General features: G+C 39.3%; 3 protein-coding genes across 4 annotated transcripts in view; 1 reads left to right on the top strand and 2 right to left on the bottom strand.

Moving 5' to 3' along the window:
• foxp2 (forkhead box P2) overlaps positions 1-22,750 on the top strand; it is a 208,542-nt gene that overhangs the window by 40,406 nt on the left and 145,386 nt on the right. The gene's annotated exons all lie outside the window — the stretch shown is intronic.
• gpr85 (G protein-coupled receptor 85) lies at positions 2,386-11,268 on the bottom strand. 2 transcript variants are annotated; one of them, XM_067581615.1, is made up of 2 exons: positions 9,497-11,268; positions 2,386-8,060 (listed from the first exon to the last, which is right to left on the bottom strand). In XM_067581615.1, exon 2 carries the CDS (start codon positions 7,907-7,909, stop codon positions 6,776-6,778), a length of 1,134 nt encoding a protein of 377 aa, XP_067437716.1. In that variant the 5' UTR covers positions 7,910-8,060; positions 9,497-11,268; the 3' UTR covers positions 2,386-6,775. The 2 variants fall into 2 exon arrangements, with proteins under 2 accessions (XP_067437716.1, XP_067437715.1); XM_067581614.1 differs by having other exon boundaries at positions 9,153-11,268.
• LOC137175754 (small integral membrane protein 30-like) lies at positions 11,399-12,169 on the bottom strand. The gene has a single exon (XM_067581616.1). The coding sequence runs from the start codon at positions 12,087-12,089 to the stop codon at positions 11,901-11,903; it is 189 nt and encodes a 62-aa protein (XP_067437717.1). The 5' UTR covers positions 12,090-12,169; the 3' UTR covers positions 11,399-11,900.

Here is a 22,750-nt window from a genome sequence, read left to right on the forward strand (position 1 = left end):
CTCTGCGCAACCATGATAACCACACTTCCAGGAATAACCACAAACATATGACACATCTTCTAACCCTGCATGTGTCCTGCATCAGCGCTGAAGCATTTTCAAAACAGCTCCTTTTGAGGGTGGAACAACAGAGCAGCAACAGTGTAACAGTCATAGAAGAACCAAGGTTTCTTGTGGAGAATTAGATAAGAAGATTGATACCACACTTTTATGGTAAATATTTAGCTGGAGCCAGCAACCGGTTAGCTTAGCTTAGCATAAAGACAAACAGCTAGCTTGGCTCTATCCAGATAACAAAATCTGCCTACCAGCACCTCTAAAGCTCACTAATTAACATGTTATGGTCTGGACTATTTCTTGGGTGGGACCAGTGGCTAGGCAACCAAAAGAGAAGTTACTGATCCTATAACCAACAAATAGTTCGTTACATAACCCTGAGTAAAATGATGAATTGTAGTTTTTACACTTAGTTTTTTGTACGGATAAAACAAATGAGATATAACACATTAATTAGTGAGGTTTTGAGATGCTGGTAGCTGTTACGCTAAGCTAAACGGCTGCCCGCTACAGCTAACTACATATTTACTGTAAAAATATTAAAGGACATTAAAGTGGTATCAATCTTCTCATCTAACTTTCAGGGAGAAAGGGAATAAGTGTATTTCCCAAAATATCAAACGAATCTTGTCAGTCTCAAAAGGGTGCATCCTACAGCAGTACTCAGTCATGCCTACTGATGAACAACCTTTCCAGCACATTAATTACTTTGAGAATTCTACTGTCTGGTGACCTTAATCCGCCAACTCTGCAAAGATACCATCATCCAAGTGCACATATGAACCGCCAGCTGCAACATTTCATGTACAGAGGAGCGTGTCAAGAAACCTCAGCATAGCCCAGAGACCCCCTCCTAGTGCATACAGGTGTGACGCCACAGATAGAACCAAGACAAATTCCCCCTCCTCTCCAAATTTGCTCCAAGCTGATTTTCAGAGAAATGATCCAACCACTGACTCACATTACAGGAGAGAGAGAGAGAGAGAGAGAGAGAGAAAAAAATAGTGTTTAAATATGCAGGACGGAACCTTTGAAGCTCCATCCGCAATTTAATCAGTTAATATTTAAAGCAGGGATATTCTTTATATAAGGCATTTGCATGATGGTTTGCAGGAGTTGGGAGGAAGGAGGTGGGGCTGGTTGTTGGAAATGAAGACATGAAGACTGAGATATTATGTGGAGGAATCTTTATCCACTTGCAAATTTTTATCAGGCATCCCGTTGATCATTGGTATTCAGAGGCCTGCGCTGCCTGTAATAGCTTGTCAGACAATAAATGCAGCAACATTTTTTTTTTTTCCCCAGAGCCGGCCCCCGGGGGATAGAAATCATCATTATGTCCTGTTTTATTAGACCTCCTCTCCTCCTGCATCTTCACCTAACGCCATCTTATTCTTCATTATCTTGGGTAAATATTATCAGACAACGTAACGCAATAGCTGTTTTACACAAATTCAGATTCTGTTTACATGATTATGCTGATACAGCTGAAAAGTAGTGACATGTATGTTGTCTCCAACTCTACATATGCATTTGACTAAACTGGCGGGGGATATCAGCATGTTTTCGTCAAAGGATTTGCTCACATTGTCCCAGATGTTTAAGTGACAGATGTGGTCACTGCCCTATTTGTTTTTATACTTAATAGCATTGGAAAATGACAGACATTTATTATAAAATGAAACAATGGATTATGAATGGACAGTGAGCAGGACAGAATTAAACAGCTGAAAAAAAAAGAAAAGAAAAGAAAAAAAGATAAAATAGGAAAAATTTTGGGTAACACCTCCAAATGTAGACACATTTGTGATCCTGGCATTGTCATTTATTTTACCGTTCTGCTGTGGTACATTAGTCATAAAGCTGAAACATCATTAGAGGGGAAACCACCGCAGAGCTGCACTTTGATGACTGTTAACCGTCTAGGCTAGAGCTGAAAAGAGGACTGTTTTGGCTTCACAGACTGTTCTGACACACTGATAGTGGAGTGACCTGTGTGCCTGAGGACAAACATGAATGCATGAAAACCCACAGCCACACACACACACCACAAACACACAGTACTTGGGGTCACTTAACCATGCTCTTGCACGCACATATACACACAAAGAGCAAAAAAATAAATAAAAATTCCACAGAAAACTCCATGAAACACACTGTAAGTAAATGTCATTTCACAAATGAGCATATAACATATACTTATGTAAACCATATTGAACCATTATATTTCCGGCTCTGTTCTCAAGCAGTCACACAATCAAACAAAATAAGTAGAGCAGGGTGATGCCAGAAAGACAGAAAGCAATTCTTCCTTTTTTCCTGAGTAGCTTGTCAGAAGATTGAGTCGTCCACTCCATTCCTTTCAAGGCAGCTTTCCATATTTGAGTGCTTCTCGGCACAGACCCTTGCTGCACTTTAATTAAGGTTTGGTGTGCATTATACAAATAGAAAATGCTTAAGAGTGCAGAAAGGCTCACATTAGAGAGCTTTTTTCCCCTTTTAGAAAAAGCCAATGTTTCTCAGTCAACAGATGGTATTTACTCAAATTATAGACCACAAATGAGGGCTAGGGTGAAATGCTTTTTTTCAGAGCCCATTGGCAGTCCATTAAAAAACAGAAATTGTGTGTGCAAATCCACCGAGACACAAGGAGAGTGACACGGAATTAGGGATGGTTGTGTTATTCACTGGCAGCCAAAATCCAATAGAAAGTCTTCTGATCGTTAAATGAAAAGTATCTCCAGCAAAGAATTATAATTGCCTCACACACACACACACACAGAAAAAAAAAAAATTGACACACATCCGTTTTTCTTTTTTCCATGATCTAAACACAAGTGCAAAGAAGCAATCCCAGTCAGGCGGTACAGTAGACTACAGCATCCTAATTGCTTTGATTATGAACAACATGTTTCTCTGGAGAGATGGTACCTCGGAGGGGGGAAAAGAGTTCAGTATGAGAGCTCGTCTGCCAGAGCAAAGCGCTTTCATGCCGACCACCTCTGCCTGTCATCTTTTCTCAGACATGGAGAGAAACAGAATTACTAGGGCATTCAAATGAACATGCCAGGAAATGGGCCAGTGCTAAAAAGTGACACCGTTTGTGATTCGCATATGCTGAATGAGGCTAAAATATACATATTCTTGTCTCAAGCAGCAACGGTTTCAGCCCCAGTTTAAAGACTAAATCCTGCAAAATCTCATGTCTTTTTTTCATCAACAATTCCCTCCTTTATCCAGCTCTTCATCTCATTTTTACAGGTTTTTATAAAATAAGAAACAAAATTGATGACAGCAGAACGGACAAAAAACAAGAAAGGTATTTTATGTAAAACCATTCCCTTAAATTTCGATAAATGCTCTTGTCAACATCTGACATCCCCCTTCTGAGTCCAAATTAGAATGATCAATGTCCAAAATAAAACAGTAATTGCCAACCTCATAATGAAAATGGACCCATAATAGGAATTTCTCATCAGCAGAACCTGAATCCCAGCATGCAATTACCTGGAGTGTTTACAAGCCATTTCAGCATCGTATTTGGTGTTTTCAGGCACCTAGGCTACGGTTATTACTTAACTGAATGTTTTTTAGAGGGAAAATAGGACAGTGGAGAACATTTTTGGTCAAAAGCAAAAAGCTACAACGGTGTCTGAATCATGAAAAATTGGCAGTTTCAAATCTCATTATTTAGCTCATACTCTACTCTCAGAGGTGCACATATTGGCTTTCAAACATTGTCAGTTACAGTCTTTTACAGAGAAATACCACTCAATTTAAGAATAAACATGTCTTTGTCTTGTGGCCTTTATTAGCCTTGGTTTTAAACTGTAATGTTGTTCAATGACAGGAACTGTGTTGGCTTTTTTTTTTGTTTGTTTGTTTGTTTGGTTTTTTTACATTCCATTATTTATAAATAACAAAAAAAATGGTATTTCCTTATCCTTGAATAAGCTGAAGAATGCTGGCCTGAAATTGAAACACATTCAAGCATTTTGAGAGAAGTTTGCTTATACAGTAGCTTGGTTATATTTATTTTTTACTGAAGCATTCGAGCTGGCAAATTTCTTCCAGATTTTGAATAAATTGTAAAATGTTCCCATTTTCGTAGTTCTCGTTTCCATTTTTTTTTTCCAATTAATTTCCTGTGCAGCTGCACATCAATGTGACCTTAAAAATGAGAGAATTGGACAAACCGCTATGTCATTTGTGGCTACAGGGCTAAGAGGGAGAGTATTCATTAATCCAGAACCGTTTGCCATTACTTCATATAGGAATCGCATATATTACATCTACAATTCAGTGGTATTCCCCTTTAACACAGAATGGAAAAAAAAAACTGCAAGAGAGGGAAGCTGGGAGAGTGTGCCCAGGGATATATTCATGGAGATTATTCCCATTAAATGTCAAACACATTTCACATTCAGTGACAAGGTTTAGCATATATTCTGCTTTGACAAGCTGTCCCAATGACAAAAAAGACTGTGTTCCAAAAAAAGACACATTTGATTTTTTTCTTTATCACTTTCTCTTATAAAAAAAAAAAAACAGTTGGCATGAACATAAATGACACATTTTGCTCATATAAAATCCTTTCACCATCTAGCATTAGTCTTTTAAATACAAGATAACAACATCATAACATTTCAACAGCGCCTTTAACATATTGATCAGTCATAAAGTAACGATTTCCCCCAGTGTGGATCTGTACTGATTTGTAATGAAGCTGAATCCAGTTGATAGAAACACATTTTAGAGATACAAATCTTGCAGGTAAAGATAAACAGTGAGTAAGTTCATCAGCTATCCCCTTATCAATAACCAATACTTTCCAACTGTTAAAACGGGCATACAGTATCATCTCCACCCAATGAGAGGGATAAAAACAATGTTGCAAAATGGAAAGTTTTTATTTTCAAAAAGCAACAGATTACACAGTTAACTTTCAGCAAATGCAATCCTAACTGAAACTGTACTCACATTCGGGACTTCAAAATGAAAGACTCACATACTTACACACAATCTATCTATAATATACAAAAAAGAATACATAATAAATATTAAAATGGCCACAAGAGAAAAAAGTAAGTCATTGAAAACAATCAGTAGAGAGCAAATGTAGGGAAAGTAGAAACAAGACGGTGTGCCTTAAATGTCTTTTTTTTTTTTTTTTTTTTTTCCTTTAGCATTTTTTACAAATTGTGCAAGATTTCATACTAAGGCTCTGGTCTTGAAGTGACTGTTGTCTGATCCACACACATCCACGCTCTGATACGCGCACACACGCACCCACTGACACACACACACACACACACACACGCACACGCACACACTCGTGCGCACACACTCCCTGTGCTCTGAGCACTCTGTGGGGTGTAGCAAACCGTTGCAGAATAAAAATGGGCTGCTCAGTGTATGGCCTGTGATGCTCATAGGAATGGACCAGCTTTTAAAATGGACATGCACTTCACGTTGATGTGAGAAAAAGAAAAAACTCCCCTTGCATCTAAAAAAAACCCCCCAACTTTTTTAGGAGTGAATGAAATAAAATTTGAGAAAAAAAAAAATAACCCAACAACCAAGAAACATGACAATATCATAACCATTAAGGCAAGAACACCCGGAGTGGCATCAGCAATACTGTACTGTAACAATATGATAGTGTTTAGGTACATGGATATGATGAAACATTTAACTACTTCTTCAATGTCTTTTTTTTTTAAGCACAAGGTTGTTCTTAAAAGCAACTTTTTTTTAAAAATCCAAACATCATTTCATCATTTTTTTTCCTCTTTTTTTTGTAAAAGGTGATAAGAAAATAACAATGCCAGACACTAGGGACATATGGATCGTAAAACTACAAGAAATCATTTCTAGTTTTAAGTTGCAACTTCAAAACCACACATTGTAAATCCCCGTCGTTAAGCCCCCACCCGGTAAATGAAAAAGATATCACTTACATTAAAACCATTTTATCCTCTTGTGATGGTGTATTCCAACAGTCACCAAGTTTTGCTTTACTTACAGCGATTGTGTAGTCTGTTGCAAATTAAAGCATTCATTGTTAAGTTTGGAGGGGGGGGGGGGAGGGTGGGGAACGAAAAAAAAAAAGTTGTCCTTGCAATGCAACTGGCAACTGTTGACCAAAAAAAGCATCTTTACATCTTCTTTTTAGTGCAACTCTTAAAATGTAAAACATTTCCAGTGATTCCTTGAGAGGTATCATTTCTTTGTTTTATGTTCTTTTTTTTCATTTTCTCTTTTCATATTTTTTGTATTTCACACCTCACAGAATTACGCATCTTCAAAATATCCAAAGCAAGAGGTTTTGTTTTCATTGTTTTGTCAATTCTTTTTTCTTTTTCTTTCTTTTTTTTTCCAACTTTTTGCTTCTCCGCATTGACATGGCCTTCCACGATGTCTGTTTACTAGAACATAAACACAGGAGGGGATCCGGACCTCCTGCGTATTCCATTCCCTTCAGCCTCCATGTTTGATACGTTTCATATTCAATCACCCCGGCAGAGCCTCGTGATTGGCAGTCCACCTTCTACCTCTGTAAAGAAGGGTTAAGAGAAGGAGGAACAGGAGAAAAAACTGGAGGATGAAGAGAAGAGAGATAGAAAGAGAGAGTGCGCTGTACAGTGGGAACAAGCCCAGATCAAGATCAATCAGGGAAATAGAGACATAGATGAGAAAAAAACCCACAGCAAAACCTTCATATAACGCAGTAGGGTTCCCTTGGTAACCTGGATTTTCTGCAGTAGAGGAGTGTGGTGCTGAAGCAGCGCCGGAGCTCCCTGTTGGAGAAGATGCAGATGAAAGGATTGACCCCAGCCTGGGCAAAGCTCATCCACACAGCTGCCGTCAGGTAGCCCCCAGGGACTACAGGGCCCCTTGCAAACACCCGCCAGTAGCAGGCTACCAGATAGGGCCCCCACAGTGCCAGGAAGAAAAACGTCATGATGTAGAACATCCTACTAATCCTCTTCTCTGTTTTGAATTCATCCAATACCAGTAGACGCCTGCGGCCCGCTGCGTTGCTGTTCTGCCGGATGCCCAGCAAAGTAGGCGGGGTGGGGCCTCTACCAAATCCAGCGAGCCAGTTGGCCGCCGCCTGCCCGCTGGCGCCTGGCCCGTGGAAGGTCCAGTTCTGGCTGACAGCAGGCACGAACTGGACAGGCTTCATCTTTCGACGGTCATGGACGAAGAAGATGAGCTTGAGGTAAACCAGCTGTGTGGCCAGGAGAATGAGCGCCAGCAGGAGCATGAAGCCCAGTGAATCATTCGCCCTAAAGGAGCGGTGCTGGAATGTGCACTGGTCCTCCTCCCGGATAAAAGAGTATGTCCCTACGTCTAGCACTGGCGGGAACGCCATAGCCACTGACAACGTCCACACCATGCAGATGACAGCCAGACAGGTCCAGAAGGTCAGCCTCTTGGTATAGAAACGGTGATGTGCAATGGCCAGGTAGCGGGTGACGCTCACGCAGAATAGCATGAACGCCGTGTGGAAACAGGAGAGCACACCCAGGAAGGCGATCACTTTGCAGGTCAGCGTGCCATAGGTCCAGGCAGATCCATTCTTGACCGAGGTGAAGACAAAGGGGAAACAGATGGCAGAGCGAAGGATATCGGAGGCGCACAGGTCCAGCAGGAAATAGTAGGGTGCTCGGTGCAGGCTCTTGTCTTTGACCAGCAGGATGGAGATCAGGAGGTTTCCAACCACACCGACTCCAATGATGAAACCCAGAGAGGTCAGTTTGAGGAACGTGGCGAGAGGAGAGACATTCTGCAAGATGGTGTGGTCCCCTGCATGGCTATAGTTCGCCATAGATGGAGGAGGGATCATAAAGATAGCGGAATAGCTTCAGCCGAGTATCATGATCTAGAGGTGGCAGGGGGAGGCGTTAGATCCATTTGGCGGTGTGCTTTGAAGAGGTTTCCAGGCATATAGGCAACCTCTCCTCTAAGGCATCCTTTGTTCCTTTGTCTCATCACACCTAAAAGAAAAAAAAAATCCCTGAAAAATATCATCCACCCATCAGCATTCAGTCCCAAACAACAGCTGCATTGTTTTCAACCGCACTTGCACAATCTAGGATGTGATAAGCAATAATTTTCCTCTGCCTGTCTGTCATTTATTTATTTATTTGTTTGACATTTTGAACATGTTAAGTGGCACAGTGCAGAGCTGCGCTTGAACACTTTGTCTACAGACAGGAACACAGACAGACAGTGATATGGAGCTTGATTAGACTAAAGCATAAAGCTGCAATGCAATTTTTCTTTCATGAGGCTTCGGAATTTCGTGAACAAAAGCACCATGAAGGCAAAAAAAAAAAAACAACAACAAAAAAAACAACAGTCGAGCCCTCATTAACACAAACGACGCAATTTTTTTTGTACCCCTGTTCTGTCGGAAAGAAGCGGGTTACACGCACACGCACACACAAACACACACACACACACACATACACACACACACACACACACACACATACAAAGGCTCGGGTTGGATTTTATTGGACATTTTCAGCGCACTGTGAAGAGAAATGCAGTCCAAAATAAGCTCTTCTTGATCACACCCTACACCCTGCAGAACAGAGGAAGGCTTTCTAAAGCAGTGGGTGCCTCGAATAAACTCGCCCTGCCTTTATGCATTGTGGAAAATCGACGGAGGGTGCATACATAATAAAGCATCCATGTCTTTTTTTTTTTTTTGTCTGATTAAAGGTTAACTGGATTAGGGGTCTTACGTTAATAGCTAAGCAGTGTTCTCATTAGGGCGTTTATTGAGCCAGCCTCCATTTTCCAGATCATCTTTTATACTAGTAATTACAAAGAGTTAGGGGAAATATACTGTCTAATACTGACAATAAAGCCGCATTTCGACATAATTTGCTTGTTAATGCGCGGGTGTGATTGCCAGTCGGGATGGATAGGAAACGATGGTTAGAAGTGACAATAACAAGCCTGCTGGCAACAATATTATGGGATATTCTATTGGATCGCTATGCTTCATTGTTTAGATAATTACGCATAGCCTATGGTAATATCTGATTTCATTAATATTGGCGTTTGTGCCTACTTACGCGTTTTTTATGCGTCCTCCGATTGTCAGTCGAGTGTTATACGCGCGTGAATCCGATAGATTTCAGTCAAAAAAAAAATTAAAAAAATAAAATAATCACACACACAGCAGGATCAAATCAGCGTTGTTGCATCCCAGTCGGCGAACGTCTGGATAAAGCACAACAGTGTAGCGGATCCGCACGTCCATTAGACTAGAATAATTTCCAAGTCCCCGCTATGAATTGCCCAGAATCGCAGCCACCACACAAGACAAGGCCAAAAAAAAAAAAAAAAAAAAAAAAAAAAAAAAAAAGAGAGAGAGAGAGAGACAGCCGATCACAAGAGCAATCAAAAAAATCCCTACCTGTTGATAATCCTATTTCGTTTCCCTCCTGGAGGTTATTTACATTGCACGAGTCGGGTTTGGCTGTTTTAAAAAGCCTGATTTGTTGCCTGCCCCCTTTTTTTCCTCCACGGTGAATATCCTACAGTAAACGGAGCTCAGTGCGCATGCGCTCTGCATCCCTATTTGTGATCCAAGACGCGTCTTGTCTCTTGTTGCAGCAGCAGCAGCAGCAGCAGCAGCTCCGTCTCTCTCACGGTAACATCTGCTCAACGGGGCCGCTGCTGGCCGGTAACGCGTTACACATCAGTACTCACTATATCCTCTGGTAACATGTGGTGTAACGGATTACTATTTTAATGTCAGCTTTACACCTAGAGTCGAGATAAAAAAAAGACATATTTAGGCTGTCATCCTGAGTGTTTAAGACCAACTTCCAGGTGAAAATTATTTTGCAAATCATATATTTCAATCAAATAACATTTAAATTATACCAAACACTAAATGCTCATCATCTATTTTTTTTATTAGATTATTTTATCCCGTTTTGGACATTTTCTTTGCAAATAGTAGGCTCAGCATTTGGGCATGATCCTGCTTGTCTACAGTATAGCTCTCTGTCCGCCTCTCATTGTGCTCATACATGTTTCACTCCACAGAAATGTCGACCATTATGTACAAAGTGAAGGGTTAAATCAGGCAGCCTAGTTCACCTCAAGGTAGAATGACTTCCCTGTACTGTACATGCATAATTGACAAGCACTTTGCGCACTGTTGTTCATTCTGCCCGGGCAGCATGATAAATTCATAAGATTTGATTTCTGAACCATGTATGGAGAGCTGTGATGTCACAAGCAGTGTAACAAGTGAACAATGATTTGGCCGCATATGCACGCTGCACACGTACATAAAAATATTTATATGTGGGCCATATGAAACATAAATTAACTATGATCATACATCTAGGAAATGTGTCACCACATGCAACTGATATAATTTGCACATGTGCAGATTTCTACTTTGTAGGATGAAAGAAATCTGCTACTGAGAGTCAACATGTGCAGGCGGTTTGTTTTCAATTACGGCTTAGAAAATATCACAGACATATGTTATGACACTTACACAATGATAATACATGTAAACAGTCATACTGTAGATTGGTACTTCATTATGAGTAAAGGATACTCAAGGATTACTTTTTCTAGAAAGAAGCGACACTACTCCTCCAAACAAGGCTCAATTAAAACAAAGTCCTTAGTGAGTTTGTGCATGTTCCAATATTCTCAAATGCACAATCACTCATTTTGGCACAGACCTTGTAAATATTATGATATATCATTATCCCCTGGTTAAATAGCTGTTCATTTTTAATCATCAGTTATAAGAGGCAATTAAGTTGAACACTTATTATTTAAACTTTGAAAAAAAAGGCTTTCGTTAGAAAGTTAATTTGGTAAAATTGGAGTTCAAAATTAAAACCTGATATTATTTACAGAAGATGTGATGGATAATGTTATTCAGTGCTGACTAACAACAACTGCAGAGCAAATGTTAGTTGTGTTCATTTAGCTAAAAGCGTAATAATGAACACTGTAGCAGTTGTTATCTCCATCTATGAACTTTCCCTATGTTTAGAACATGCATGTCCAATACATCTGTTTTATAAGTGGACAGTCAACTTTCTTAACCCATTGTCAGACTGAGACTGCATGTAAACGATGGTATTACCCAAAGCAGGAAGACACTGAGGATCTCTTCAATGCATTTGCACTCTGATCTGTTCCATCTATGAGCATGAAAGCAATCTTTCCACATTCTCTAAATGTACAAAGAGTGAGGAGATGACATTACACACTCATTTAAACATCACGACCATGAGCTTTTTGAAGAGCATCAGATAAAGCAATTTATTAATCACAAAGCCATATTGTAACATGTTTTAATTGCAGATATTGAAACAGTAGTTATACTCTTTTGATTTAACCACACTTGTGATATTGTGCTTCAAACAATGGTATTGCTGTGTTGCACATTGCAGACATAAACACATCAGTGAGGAAATCACAGTGATCAAGCACAGAAGATAGCTATGCGCAATATACGATGCAAGCATCCTTAGGAGAATATACAGTAACTGCAGCAGTCTTTCCATACAGAAAGCAACAGTGTTTGGTCCTTAATCTCAGCAGTGCAACAATTAACAGTTCCTGTTTTCGGACTTCCTGGATTTTCCCTTCCTCATCTCCATCAGAGTCCACGTGGTTCCCGTTGCGCCTGACGCATTAAATCCAATAAGGCACGTTTCTCATCAGTCGCTTCGACACAAACCTTGTGCCAGAAGGTCCATATAGTAGATCACACATGAAGGTACCAATGCGGTGGATGGTAACAGGACGGGACAGGCGCACAACAAGGAGATCCCCTCTCACAGCTGTCCGTTCCGCTTCCGTGCGTACCAGCCCAGGCAGGCGCAGAAACCCACCACCGTGAGGACGGTGCCCAGCAGCAGGGCTAAAGCGTCACCCGCGTCGTAAGCCTCCGCAGGTTGGATCATAGAGAACAATATCAGCCCGATGATCGCTGCAGCGTGTGGAAGTTCGAGTACGGGTGCCATGTTGAGCTTTTCCGCTGTTGCTGTTGACTTTCGGGAAGCAGGAGCGCCTGCGCCACAGTCAGATGACAGCAGCTGAGCGGCTTGACTTCCTGGTGTGCTCAGCCAATTGCAACGCTGCTTTATTCTAACCGATGCCTTCTGGACGTTTTTTTTTTTTTTCAATTGAAGTAGACCAACTTTCACTTTCAGCTGATATGTAGCTCGAGGAAGTAAACTTGCATTCAACTCCGTTGTTTGTTTTGTTTTTCAGCTCATCAGATATAAATACAAACTGATCATGGGCTCCAAATGGTAATTATTCTACAGTGAGTGGATTTGTGACATTGCTCCTCTTATTAGTGATGATTAGGCTGACAGGCTGTCAGTGCTTCATGTCCTCACCCCCTAGGCCAATGCTATAAACAAATGAGACTATTTTACATCAGTCAGTCAGGCTCGTCAACAGCTCTTGTCTGAAGCTTGATATTCCCTCTGAAGACAAACACGCGTTGACATGCATAGGCTATTACTGTATGATGTAGCATGTGACACTTGTTGGTGAAGGTCAGGCCAGAAAAAAATGAGTAATGCTGAAGAGAGCCTAGGGCTGAAACACGTCCGTTTTTTTGTTTTTGTTTTGTTTTTTGCTGTTGTGCATCATCAAAAAATGACATACACTTATTTTTGAGTGCTGATGACTTTTGTTATTTAGACCAGAAAAAAATGCCATGAAAAAAGAATTTTCCACGTAACAGAGGCTTAAGCTGCCTTAAAGTTTGTAAACTCTCGCGGGCCATTTTACTATTTCAATTCGGACAGCAAGAGAATCTCACACTGAAAGAACTCTTATCTCCTATTCCAACCTGCTCTGCTTTGCTGCGGTGCACTCCTCATCTCCTGAAACATGTTAAGATCACTTCATATCGGCTGTGCTGTGATGACTAATCACGCTAACATTTCAGCTCATGCTACAAATTGTTTGGCTTGCAGAGCAGTTTTTTTGGGGGGGGGGGAGGTGGGGGGGGGGGTTGCAGGGGTCTATATCTATCTCTGTGCTCTCCTGGGGCACTTTGCCTGTAATTTAATTAGAGCACACAAGCCAAAGTAAAATATTGACCTTGTAAGGCTGCCATACCTCTGTACCTACCTGCTCCGAGCGAGGAGATGAATAGGCACACATTCCCGCTGCTCACTCTTCTCGCTTTCTCATCATACACTCTCTCTCTCTTGCGCCTGCTGTCTGTTTGGCAATTTGTCTCACATTGCCTATATACACACACACACACACACACACACACAAGTTTTGTTAGTCTCGTCTGATCTCTGCGGCTGCATTCAAGCACCACATGGCTATTACAAGCCCCTCAAGAAGCTTCTTATTCTCAACATAAAACATTAAACAGCTGATTCTGTTACTATCTGTTTGTACCTTCTTGTGAGTTACATTCATTCCCTAAGCAAAGGCAAGTTCTAAATCTTAATAACAGCATGAAATCCAACGTGAAATATGTTTTTTACTCTCACTGGAAATGCCCTCCAGATTAATTTTGTGGTTTTATAGTAAATTGTCATGACTTCTGGACCAAAACACATTCACAGGCACACACACACACAGCAGCAACAGCAGCAACAGCAGCAGCAGCACTTACCCTGGATCTCAGCGGCGTTGGTAATTGATCAGTGGGAGGATGAGAGAATATCCAGAAATGAGAGGGTTTGTCTAACAGGGCAGGACAGTGACATTAATCTTTCCTACTTATGTGTTCTGCATCGTAATATGCTGCTCAGCACCTGAAGGCCCGTCCCTAAATTTGTACACTGGTTATGTCTGTATATGCACTGGTGTGAAACAGTGTATTTTCAAAAGACTTTATCGCTGTAAAATTGAGCTCAAATTTGAATTGCTAATAAACTAATGACACAGCAATTATTGAGGCCAAAACCTTTTTTTGTGGAAACTGTGTCAAAGCTTCACGCCTTTGACTCTGCATTTCCTATGGTAACTTCTGTGGTGCGCTAGTGACGATAGCAGGTCAAAGCCCAGTATAGCTTATGAACATTGATACAATATGTTTTTGTGTGTCTGTTACAACTGAAATAATATAGCTAACTATTCAGCCGCTCACACAGATATTGCACAGTTTGTACCCATTAAATTACAGCAAGTCCATACCAAAAAGTAATTTTTTTCTCATTTGTAATTACAATTTTGACCAAAGTACACAAGTCAAAACACACACCAAGGATATACTTTTATATATAGATAATATATATATTGTATATATAAATATGTATATTGTTTATTTATTTATTGTAATTCCACTACAACTTTACATTTATGTGTGTGTATTTCCAGTTACTCAACCTTTTATTTATCCCTTCCTGTCCCCTCTGACTTTAAGAGACGTTTCTTCCCCTCAGTCGAGTAAAAGTGCCACTGGCTGCCAGGAATCAGTTGCTTACCTGGCAAAGAAGACGCTCTATAAAAACGTCCATCTCAATGCGTCTTTCAAGTTAGTAGCAAGATGCAGAATCTTGTTTGTGTGTTTGAATAATGTATGTGTGGATGTTTGTCTCACAAAAAAAGTGAACTGATACACAGATGCTCTTATGAACTCCTCGTCTCCATGCTGTGTGTGTTAGTTGGTTTAGTTATTCACAGCCCATATATATATCATAATTACTTGTGTATTTGAGTTTTTATAGATTTTTAGCATTCATATTTCTCTAAAGTTGAATCAAGACTGTTTTCAACAATGTTTTAGTCAATATTTACAAAACCCAAGTTGAAATAATTCCATGTTGCCTCAGTTATGTTTCATATCTTATTTATTTTGTCCAAGGACACGTTGTTAAGGTTATCTGTACTCAAATGTTTTTGAAGGTAAGATGAACCGAAAAGGCCAGTTTTCAAAGTCCTTGCTTTTGTAAGCATCATCCATTCACAATTACTTTCCACAACGGTGAAGACACAGTTCCACTTTTACCAAACAGCACAAAACATCTCTCCCTGAAGATTAATTATGTTCCGAAATTGGTTTCTCAGAAAACACTGAAAAACTGACCCCTTAAAGCAATTGCTGCTTTTGTAGTGGTTCAGAGCACCATCCATAATGAATTGTACTGTGAGGGACATGACAAATGGATTTTCCTATGTCTTTTGTGGCACTGTTCTAGATGTTAAAATACTTAAGAGGGTCTGAATCAACACCAGAAAAAGAAAGAAAGGGCAGCTCAGATCTGCATAACAAAGTGTTGGACCACACTGACTCACATACTGTTAGGAACGTGGGATGAGCTGAAACACATCACAAACCTGCAAAAAGACGAATGACGCAGTGTAATTAACCATTCATATTGGAAGCTGAGAGGGAGTCTGAGGGTGGATATGCTTGCAATCACACATCTCAGTGTTATGCTGACAGTTGTATAATGCTTTAAAGGGTAATCAATTCATCCTCGTATTGTTGCTTTGTTTTTGCAGAGACTTGAAATTTGCTTGAGATAATTCATTACAGTGAATATTTAGTCGTCAGACTAACATTATTGTCACATTGTACACACGTGGTACACAGTTGTGGCTTCTTTAACATTCGAGAGCCGCATTCAGAAACTATGTTGTTTTAAGGAACGATAATGTGAATTAAATATATATATTTGCCTTTATAAGGTCACTGTTCAGCAGCTGTTTTGGTCACTTGAAGGCAGTACTAACACAACATTGATGTTTAATATCTTTTGGTTAATATGGCAAATGCCATTCTTGCAATTTTACTGTCAAACTCCCTGGTTAGTTTTTTAGCTTTTCAGCACATTACTCATTTAATGCGCCATATTAGTAACATGCAATCAAATAAGGCTTAAAGCATCATCATATTACTGCGCAGCTTCAAAAAAGTTAGTGGTTGTCTCTTCCTGTGATTTTCCGCACAGAGTTTTTCATGGAAATGAGTAGAAGCAGAATTAGTTCCAGCAGGTTGTAGCAGAGGGATGGAGGGCAGGATGTCTGCCTTCAGCTTAACATTTCGAAAATAAAATGTCCCAAAACAATGACTGCTACCTTTGTGAAAAAAGGCCACTTAATGAGAAGGTAGGACTGTTCTATATTCTATAGTTCTGATTGGTTGTTTTATTGATCTGTCAAAATCCTCCTACTTTTTAAGCAAAGGGACGAAATTGCTGTTGAAGATGTCTGCTAAGGATGTTCAATAAAAAATACTCAAATATATAAAACCTCTGTCCACCCATTTGAAAGGTGAGTGCTGTGTCACATGGCAATTCCTCTGCTAGATTGTTAACTGCATGCAGTTTGCTCTTTCCAATGTTTATATCCTGATGGCTGGCTGAATTGTTTTAAAATGTTTAAAACTACTGGGAGGGATGTAGAAGGGTTTGATACATATAGAGGTAGATCGTCTGCATACAATGACAATTTGTGTACTGTTCCCAGTCAAGTAATACCCTCAAATTTCTCCTTGAAATGCAGCAAAATTTCTAGCTGCTCAATTGCAACTGCAAACAATAAGGGGGACAACAGGCACCCCTGCCTTGTGCCATGTTTAAGCTGAAAAGGAGGTGAGATTATATCGTCTGTTTGCACTGACACTACTGGTGATGAGTATAACAACTTAATCCATGAGATGAAATCAGGACCTTGGCCAAATCTTTCCATTACTTCAAAAAGATATTTCTGCTCCACTCTATCAAGGGCTTTCTCAGCATCCAATGACACTACCACTTCTGGAGTGCTGAAGCTGGGCATGTTAAGTAAATTTAAAAGTCTTCTGGTGTTGTGGAAGGATTGCCTCCTCAACATGAAACCTGTCTGGTTTAATGAAATGATCATAGTTGCCCAAGCAATAGAGCAAGTGGAGCAAATGCATCCCCATTATTCACTTAGGGGGAGCAAAGTTATGGTTTTGCTACCTCATTTCTTGTCTTTTTAAAAATAAACATATCATCATACAGTCCCCACAATCTAAAATGGCCCTTTTAAGTCTTGAGCAAAAGTCACCTTCTGAGTTGTGCATTAAAATAGATTGATTTGAGATAGTGTAAGTTAAAATGATCTGCTTTTGAAGTTATGATTATTCATTCCTGTATAATATTACAACTACATGTAGGAGGGATTGCAATTAGATAGTTGTTGAGAAGATATTTCATTCATCCAACTTGTTTGTACTTTGTTGCAATTGTGAGTCTTTGAAGATGGTCTTTTGAGTATTGAGAATTGCAACTCTCAGGTTTAACATTGTTTAACCAGATTTAATTATCCAAATCATATTGTGATGTGTTGCAAGGCTATTTCATTTATATAAATTGTTTGTCCTTGTTTAACCTTGAAGATAGCATAATAGCCTCCAACCTACCTCCTTGTAGAATTCTACAGTGTATCCATCCAGACCAGGTTATTTAATATCTTGGTGTGACACTGGATCCAAATTTGAACTTTAAGAAACATGTTAAAGAAAACGGTTAAAAACATAAAGTACAACTTAGCAAATTTTAGACATATTAGAAACTGTCTCTTTGGACGCAGCCAAGATATTTATACATGCTATGAGTCTTTCCCATATGTCTTATTGCATCACATGTTAGGGGCAGATTGGAGAAACAGCCACAAAACCTCTTGAGTCCTTATACAAATAAACTCTAAAAACTCTGAACCAATAGCCAATGCATTACCATCACTGTAGGGTACTGGGGAAATACAACTTACTGAGCCTAGTTTATAAAATTTTAAATGGACTGGCCCCTCCTCCGCTATGTGACTTGGTGTACACTTGCTCAGTAAGTTCTATTAGATCCTCCTCTGTACAAGATTGTACCATACCATTTCATCGCACTGCATTTGGTCAGTCAGCTTTCTCTGTGAAAGCCACAACTCAGTGGAATGTCCTATCTGATGATGTGAAGAACTGCAGTTCAATCAATACATTCAAGGCCAAATTAAAAAATCTACTTAAGACCAATCAGCTCTGTGACCAATGAGTCTAAATTTCGTCTATGGTCTTCTCATTAGCTCAGGTAGTCCTGCTTTTAATTTGACAAGTTTACATTATTAATTTCTAATTTACATTGTTAGTGTATGTGATGTGCTGTTGTGTGTAGCTTTGTTTTTTGTCTTTTGTTTGGTGTGTTTTGTGTGTTTTTTGCTTTGTACTGTTTGTTTTTGTGCTGTTGTATGTTTTGATTTTGGGGGGCTGCATATGTAAATTAGCTTTGAGCTAACTCCGGTGCACTGCATCTTTTATGTTAAAAACTGTACACTGCCCCTTCAATCTCATTCGTTGACATTGGCCTGCACAGATCTTCCATGAGGTTACTGTCAGTTCTAGGGAACTCAATTGTATCTAAGATATTATCTATGCTGGCTTAAGTGCATTTAGAAGTATATAAATCAGAGTAAAATTTGGCAAATGTTTCATTAATGATTTTCGGATCAGTAAGAACAACACCTGATGGGAATTTAAAAGAAATAATAAGCCTGGATGCAGCTGTGGCTCTGGCTTGCTGAGCCAGAAGCTTGCCTGCCTTGTCTCCTGATTCAAAAACACGTTGTCTTGACTTAAACAACTGTAGTTCTGCTTCGTAGTTAAAAGGTCGAACTCTGGTTGGAGCTGTAGACTTGTTTTGTAGAGTGATGGGTCTGGGCAATTGGCAAAGCTACTATACTATCAATCTCCTTAAGCTTCTGTGACAGTTCTAACTGTTGGAACTAATCTTTTTTTCTTAAATGGGTTGTGTGATATTATATTGCCTCTTAGATATGCTTTGAGAGTTTCCCATAAGGCTCCTCTTGTGACTAGGAAAGTTTATATCTAAAGAGGTAGGAGCGTGATCAGAGATTACTATACTGTGGTAATCACATGAATGTACTTAAGAAAGTAATCTGTTATCTAAGAGAAAAAAGTCTATACAAGAATATATATGTACATGTGAAAAAAACAAGATAGATTTTTTGTAGAGGAATTCATACCTCCATGGATCAGACAAGCCCAGCTCCCCTCCAATGGCGTTTAATGACTTGCCTGAGTTGGTTAGGGAATATGGTCTGGTAGAGGATCTGTCTAAATCAACATCTCGTACAAAATTAAAATCCCCACCAATAATAATGTGGTGAGTCTCAACATTGGGAATAGAAACAAAAAGCCTAGAGATAAATTGCTTGTCATCCCAGTTAGGTGCATAGATGCTTGCCAAAACAACCATGGTTTTGCATAGTTTGCCTGATGTGACCATCCGTTGAGGTCAGTTGTAATATTTTCTAGTTTGAATGAGATACTATTGCAAATTAAAATTGCAGTGCCTCTGGCTCTAGCATTGAACTTTGAATGATATAAATGGCTAAACCAGCCCATTTCGATGTACAGAGATGTGTCTCCTGCAGAAAAAGTTTCTCCTTTTAGATCTTGGAGGTGAGACATAATCTTATTCATCTTGGTATCTTGGTTTGCCCCCTTGACATTCCAAGATATGAATCGAATGTTGTTATTTACACATGACATGTTCTTATTCAGCATACATTTGTCTCTGTGTTACTTGTATGATATAAACCAAGATCTGAGTAGTGGAGAAAGAAAAACAAGGAAAATGAAAGAGGGATGAAGGAAGAGTAGAGGACTGGGAGACTGGGGGAAGAGTAAAGACAGAAAGAAAGAGAGAAGAAAAAAAAAAGAAGACACCCTCGACTTCTTTAGGTGCTCCTATAAGACAAGGTTACACTGTCTACTTCTTCCATCAAGGTCAGTAAGTTTAGTCTTCACTTGGCATTGTCTTTGGCTAAAGTGGTTAGCATTGACTCCAAGGTCTGCAGTTGGTTCATTGCAGATTCTGGGTCAGAGATGCACTGCTCATTGTGGTCACAGTGGTCTGTATTCTGTCCAGTTTTGAATTGATTGCCGCAGGTTTTTGTTAAAATCTGACGGCTAGTATGTCTGGCCAGTCAGCACATCCGCCCACAACTCCACTAGCATGTTAGCCAAGGTGTTATCAGTGCTAACTAGTGGTGCATCAGATTGTTCAAGTTTTCTTGAGGTTTTGCTGGTTCTAGATGCGATCTTGGTGGGCACAATTTGTTCATGCACCCCATCTTAGTTCACTTTCAAGAGTTTGAGTGGTATAGTTGTGTAAATTAGAAAATATAGGAACTGTGTGATGGTAGCAGGGAAAATCACCACTACTCCATACCATGCAACGACCAGTAATAAGATGCTGTAAGATTTTAATTGCTTTTGAATCGTATTTTTTGTTAAATACAGTTTCAATGGCATTTTTACATTCAATGCTACGTAGAAGTGGACCATTCACATTAGAATATATTTTCTGTTAATTGACATAATTGTACTTAACTACCGTGACAAATGATGAAACATGGAGTTGTATGACACGTAGGTGTTACCAATTAAGGCTTGGTGTGTAGTAATTAGTTAAGTTAAATATCAGAATCTTGTTAAATCTACCATTAGAGCTCATAATTATTATATATCACAATTCCTCTTTATGCTGTGCATAGTTGTAAAGATAGATCATTTGCATTGTTATATGCTTGGAGTAGTTTTGGTTGAACTATTCCTTGCACTGGGCTAATTTTCATCACTTTGGCTTATAATTTTGTGATGATAATTTCCTCCATAGCATGTGCATAGGCATATTATTATTTACTGTTGTTTCATACTCTGTATATTTCATTTATTTTTGTTTCAGAACCACATATATACCCATCTTTCCTTGCACGTCTTCAAATGTGGCAACAATAAAATCTCAGTTTTAGTGGAAATGAGCGAGTCTGTGATTAAACTCCTCAACTAAGAAACAGTGACTGTGCCAGTTCTAATTGGACACTGTGTAGCGATTCAGTCCTCCGCATCAGCATAGATAGTATCTTTGAGCTATTTTTCAACCTTATCAAAGTGATTTATTACACAACATTTAAAACCAATCATAAAAAAACAATCATCTTCCTTTTCTAGTGATGGGAGGAAACCTAGTTTACAAACTGATAACACTTTACATTTTTCATATATCTGGTGATGAATCCCCAGTAATGTATTTTCATTTTTTTTCTATAACGGATTTATAGTGTTTGGGAGAACTGTTCGAATGGTTTCATTTCATTAGCATCTGTTTTACAGATGAGTTTCTCCAAAACAAAATAGATGGACGCCTGCGGAACAGATGAAAAACGGCACAGTGCTGTTTTACTCAAGGTGATCAAGGTTTCTTCAGATGCACACTAATGTGTAGCCTGCATCAAATATGGATGACGGCTGAGTATATCACAGTTATTCATAGCCTGTGTGTGTGTGTGTGTGTAAGTGTGCACATATACAGTATATGCATGCATGGGAGATTGATAGCTCATCACATTTCCTGTCATGGTGTAAATGTCACCTCTGTAGCTCGCAATGATGAACGCAATCATGTGGTTGGTTCATCATCTGCAGTGTTCATTTCCATGGAAATGTTTGTCAAAGCACATACACCCCCCCCCCCCCCCCCCCCCCCACCCCCAAAAAAAACCAAACAGAAAGGTCTAGTGTCATAATATTAATAATACCATATATATATATATAAATATAAAAAACAATGCTCCCTTGCTCCCTGAGTTATGTTGCCTTTTACAGTACACAGCTTCACCAAATTGCATGAAGCATGTCAGTATTATAAGTACAGCATTTTGCATGGTGTGATGTAACCTTTTAACTTGATATTGCTGTTCCACCTCTGCTCTAATTAGCAAGTTTACTTGTCTTGGTAAACAGTCCATGAAAATTTCAGGAGACGGCAGGTGTGGGCAGGTAAGAGGAAACCACTTCCTACAAGAACAGAAAGACGTTGATAAAGGTCACATTAATGCTGCTTGTCATCTGATTCTTTTGGCAACTGTAAAACACATTTAGCATTACAAAATAAATCAATGAAAAAAATTCATGAGAAAGAAGACTGGAATTCATGTTGTGTTTTTTAATACATGACAAATCTTTAACCATGATCATTCTAGAAGTTAGGGTCAGATCTCATCAGTTATTCTGGTATTTTTCTGTGTGTTTGATTTGCAATGTTAAATGCATGGATGTAGCAAAGCAGTGAACGGAGACACATATCTACACAATACCTCCTCAGTGGATGCTCTTCTCTCACCCATTTTAAGTTCATTGCTGTTGATAAATGTGTTATCTGTTGCCCTTTGACAGCTTAGGTAAGAGAAAAAGAAAATGATTAAACTTTCTCAGCATATTTTCTTGTTATTTTGTTGGCATATTGTGGCTATATTGTGGCTTTATATTTGTTGGAAAGATGAATGATGCCTTATATATAATACACCTTATATAAAAGTCACTTCACCAATACAATATGCATCTGTTTAAGACAAAGTTAATGAACATATTCAAATACCTGGCCTAGGGCTGGGCGATATGGCCAAAAACTATAATCTTAGGGGTTTTTTTTATGCTTGGGGCCGATTCACGATTTTGATCAATTTTTGTTGATTCAGAATTGAAACATCATATTTTGGGGACAGATGAGCAACAATAGTAAAATATCTGCTCCACTTGCATGACTGTCATCATTACGCATAAAATATAGGTTATTCCACACAGCTATTTACTGTCAGTACCAAATGCATCAACTAAGTATATCATGGGTATCCAGTTTAATAATCCCTTTCAGCACAGACA

This window comes from Thunnus thynnus, chromosome 23 (assembly GCF_963924715.1).
Source record: "Thunnus thynnus chromosome 23, fThuThy2.1, whole genome shotgun sequence".
NCBI classification, from domain to species: domain Eukaryota; kingdom Metazoa; phylum Chordata; class Actinopteri; order Scombriformes; family Scombridae; genus Thunnus; species Thunnus thynnus.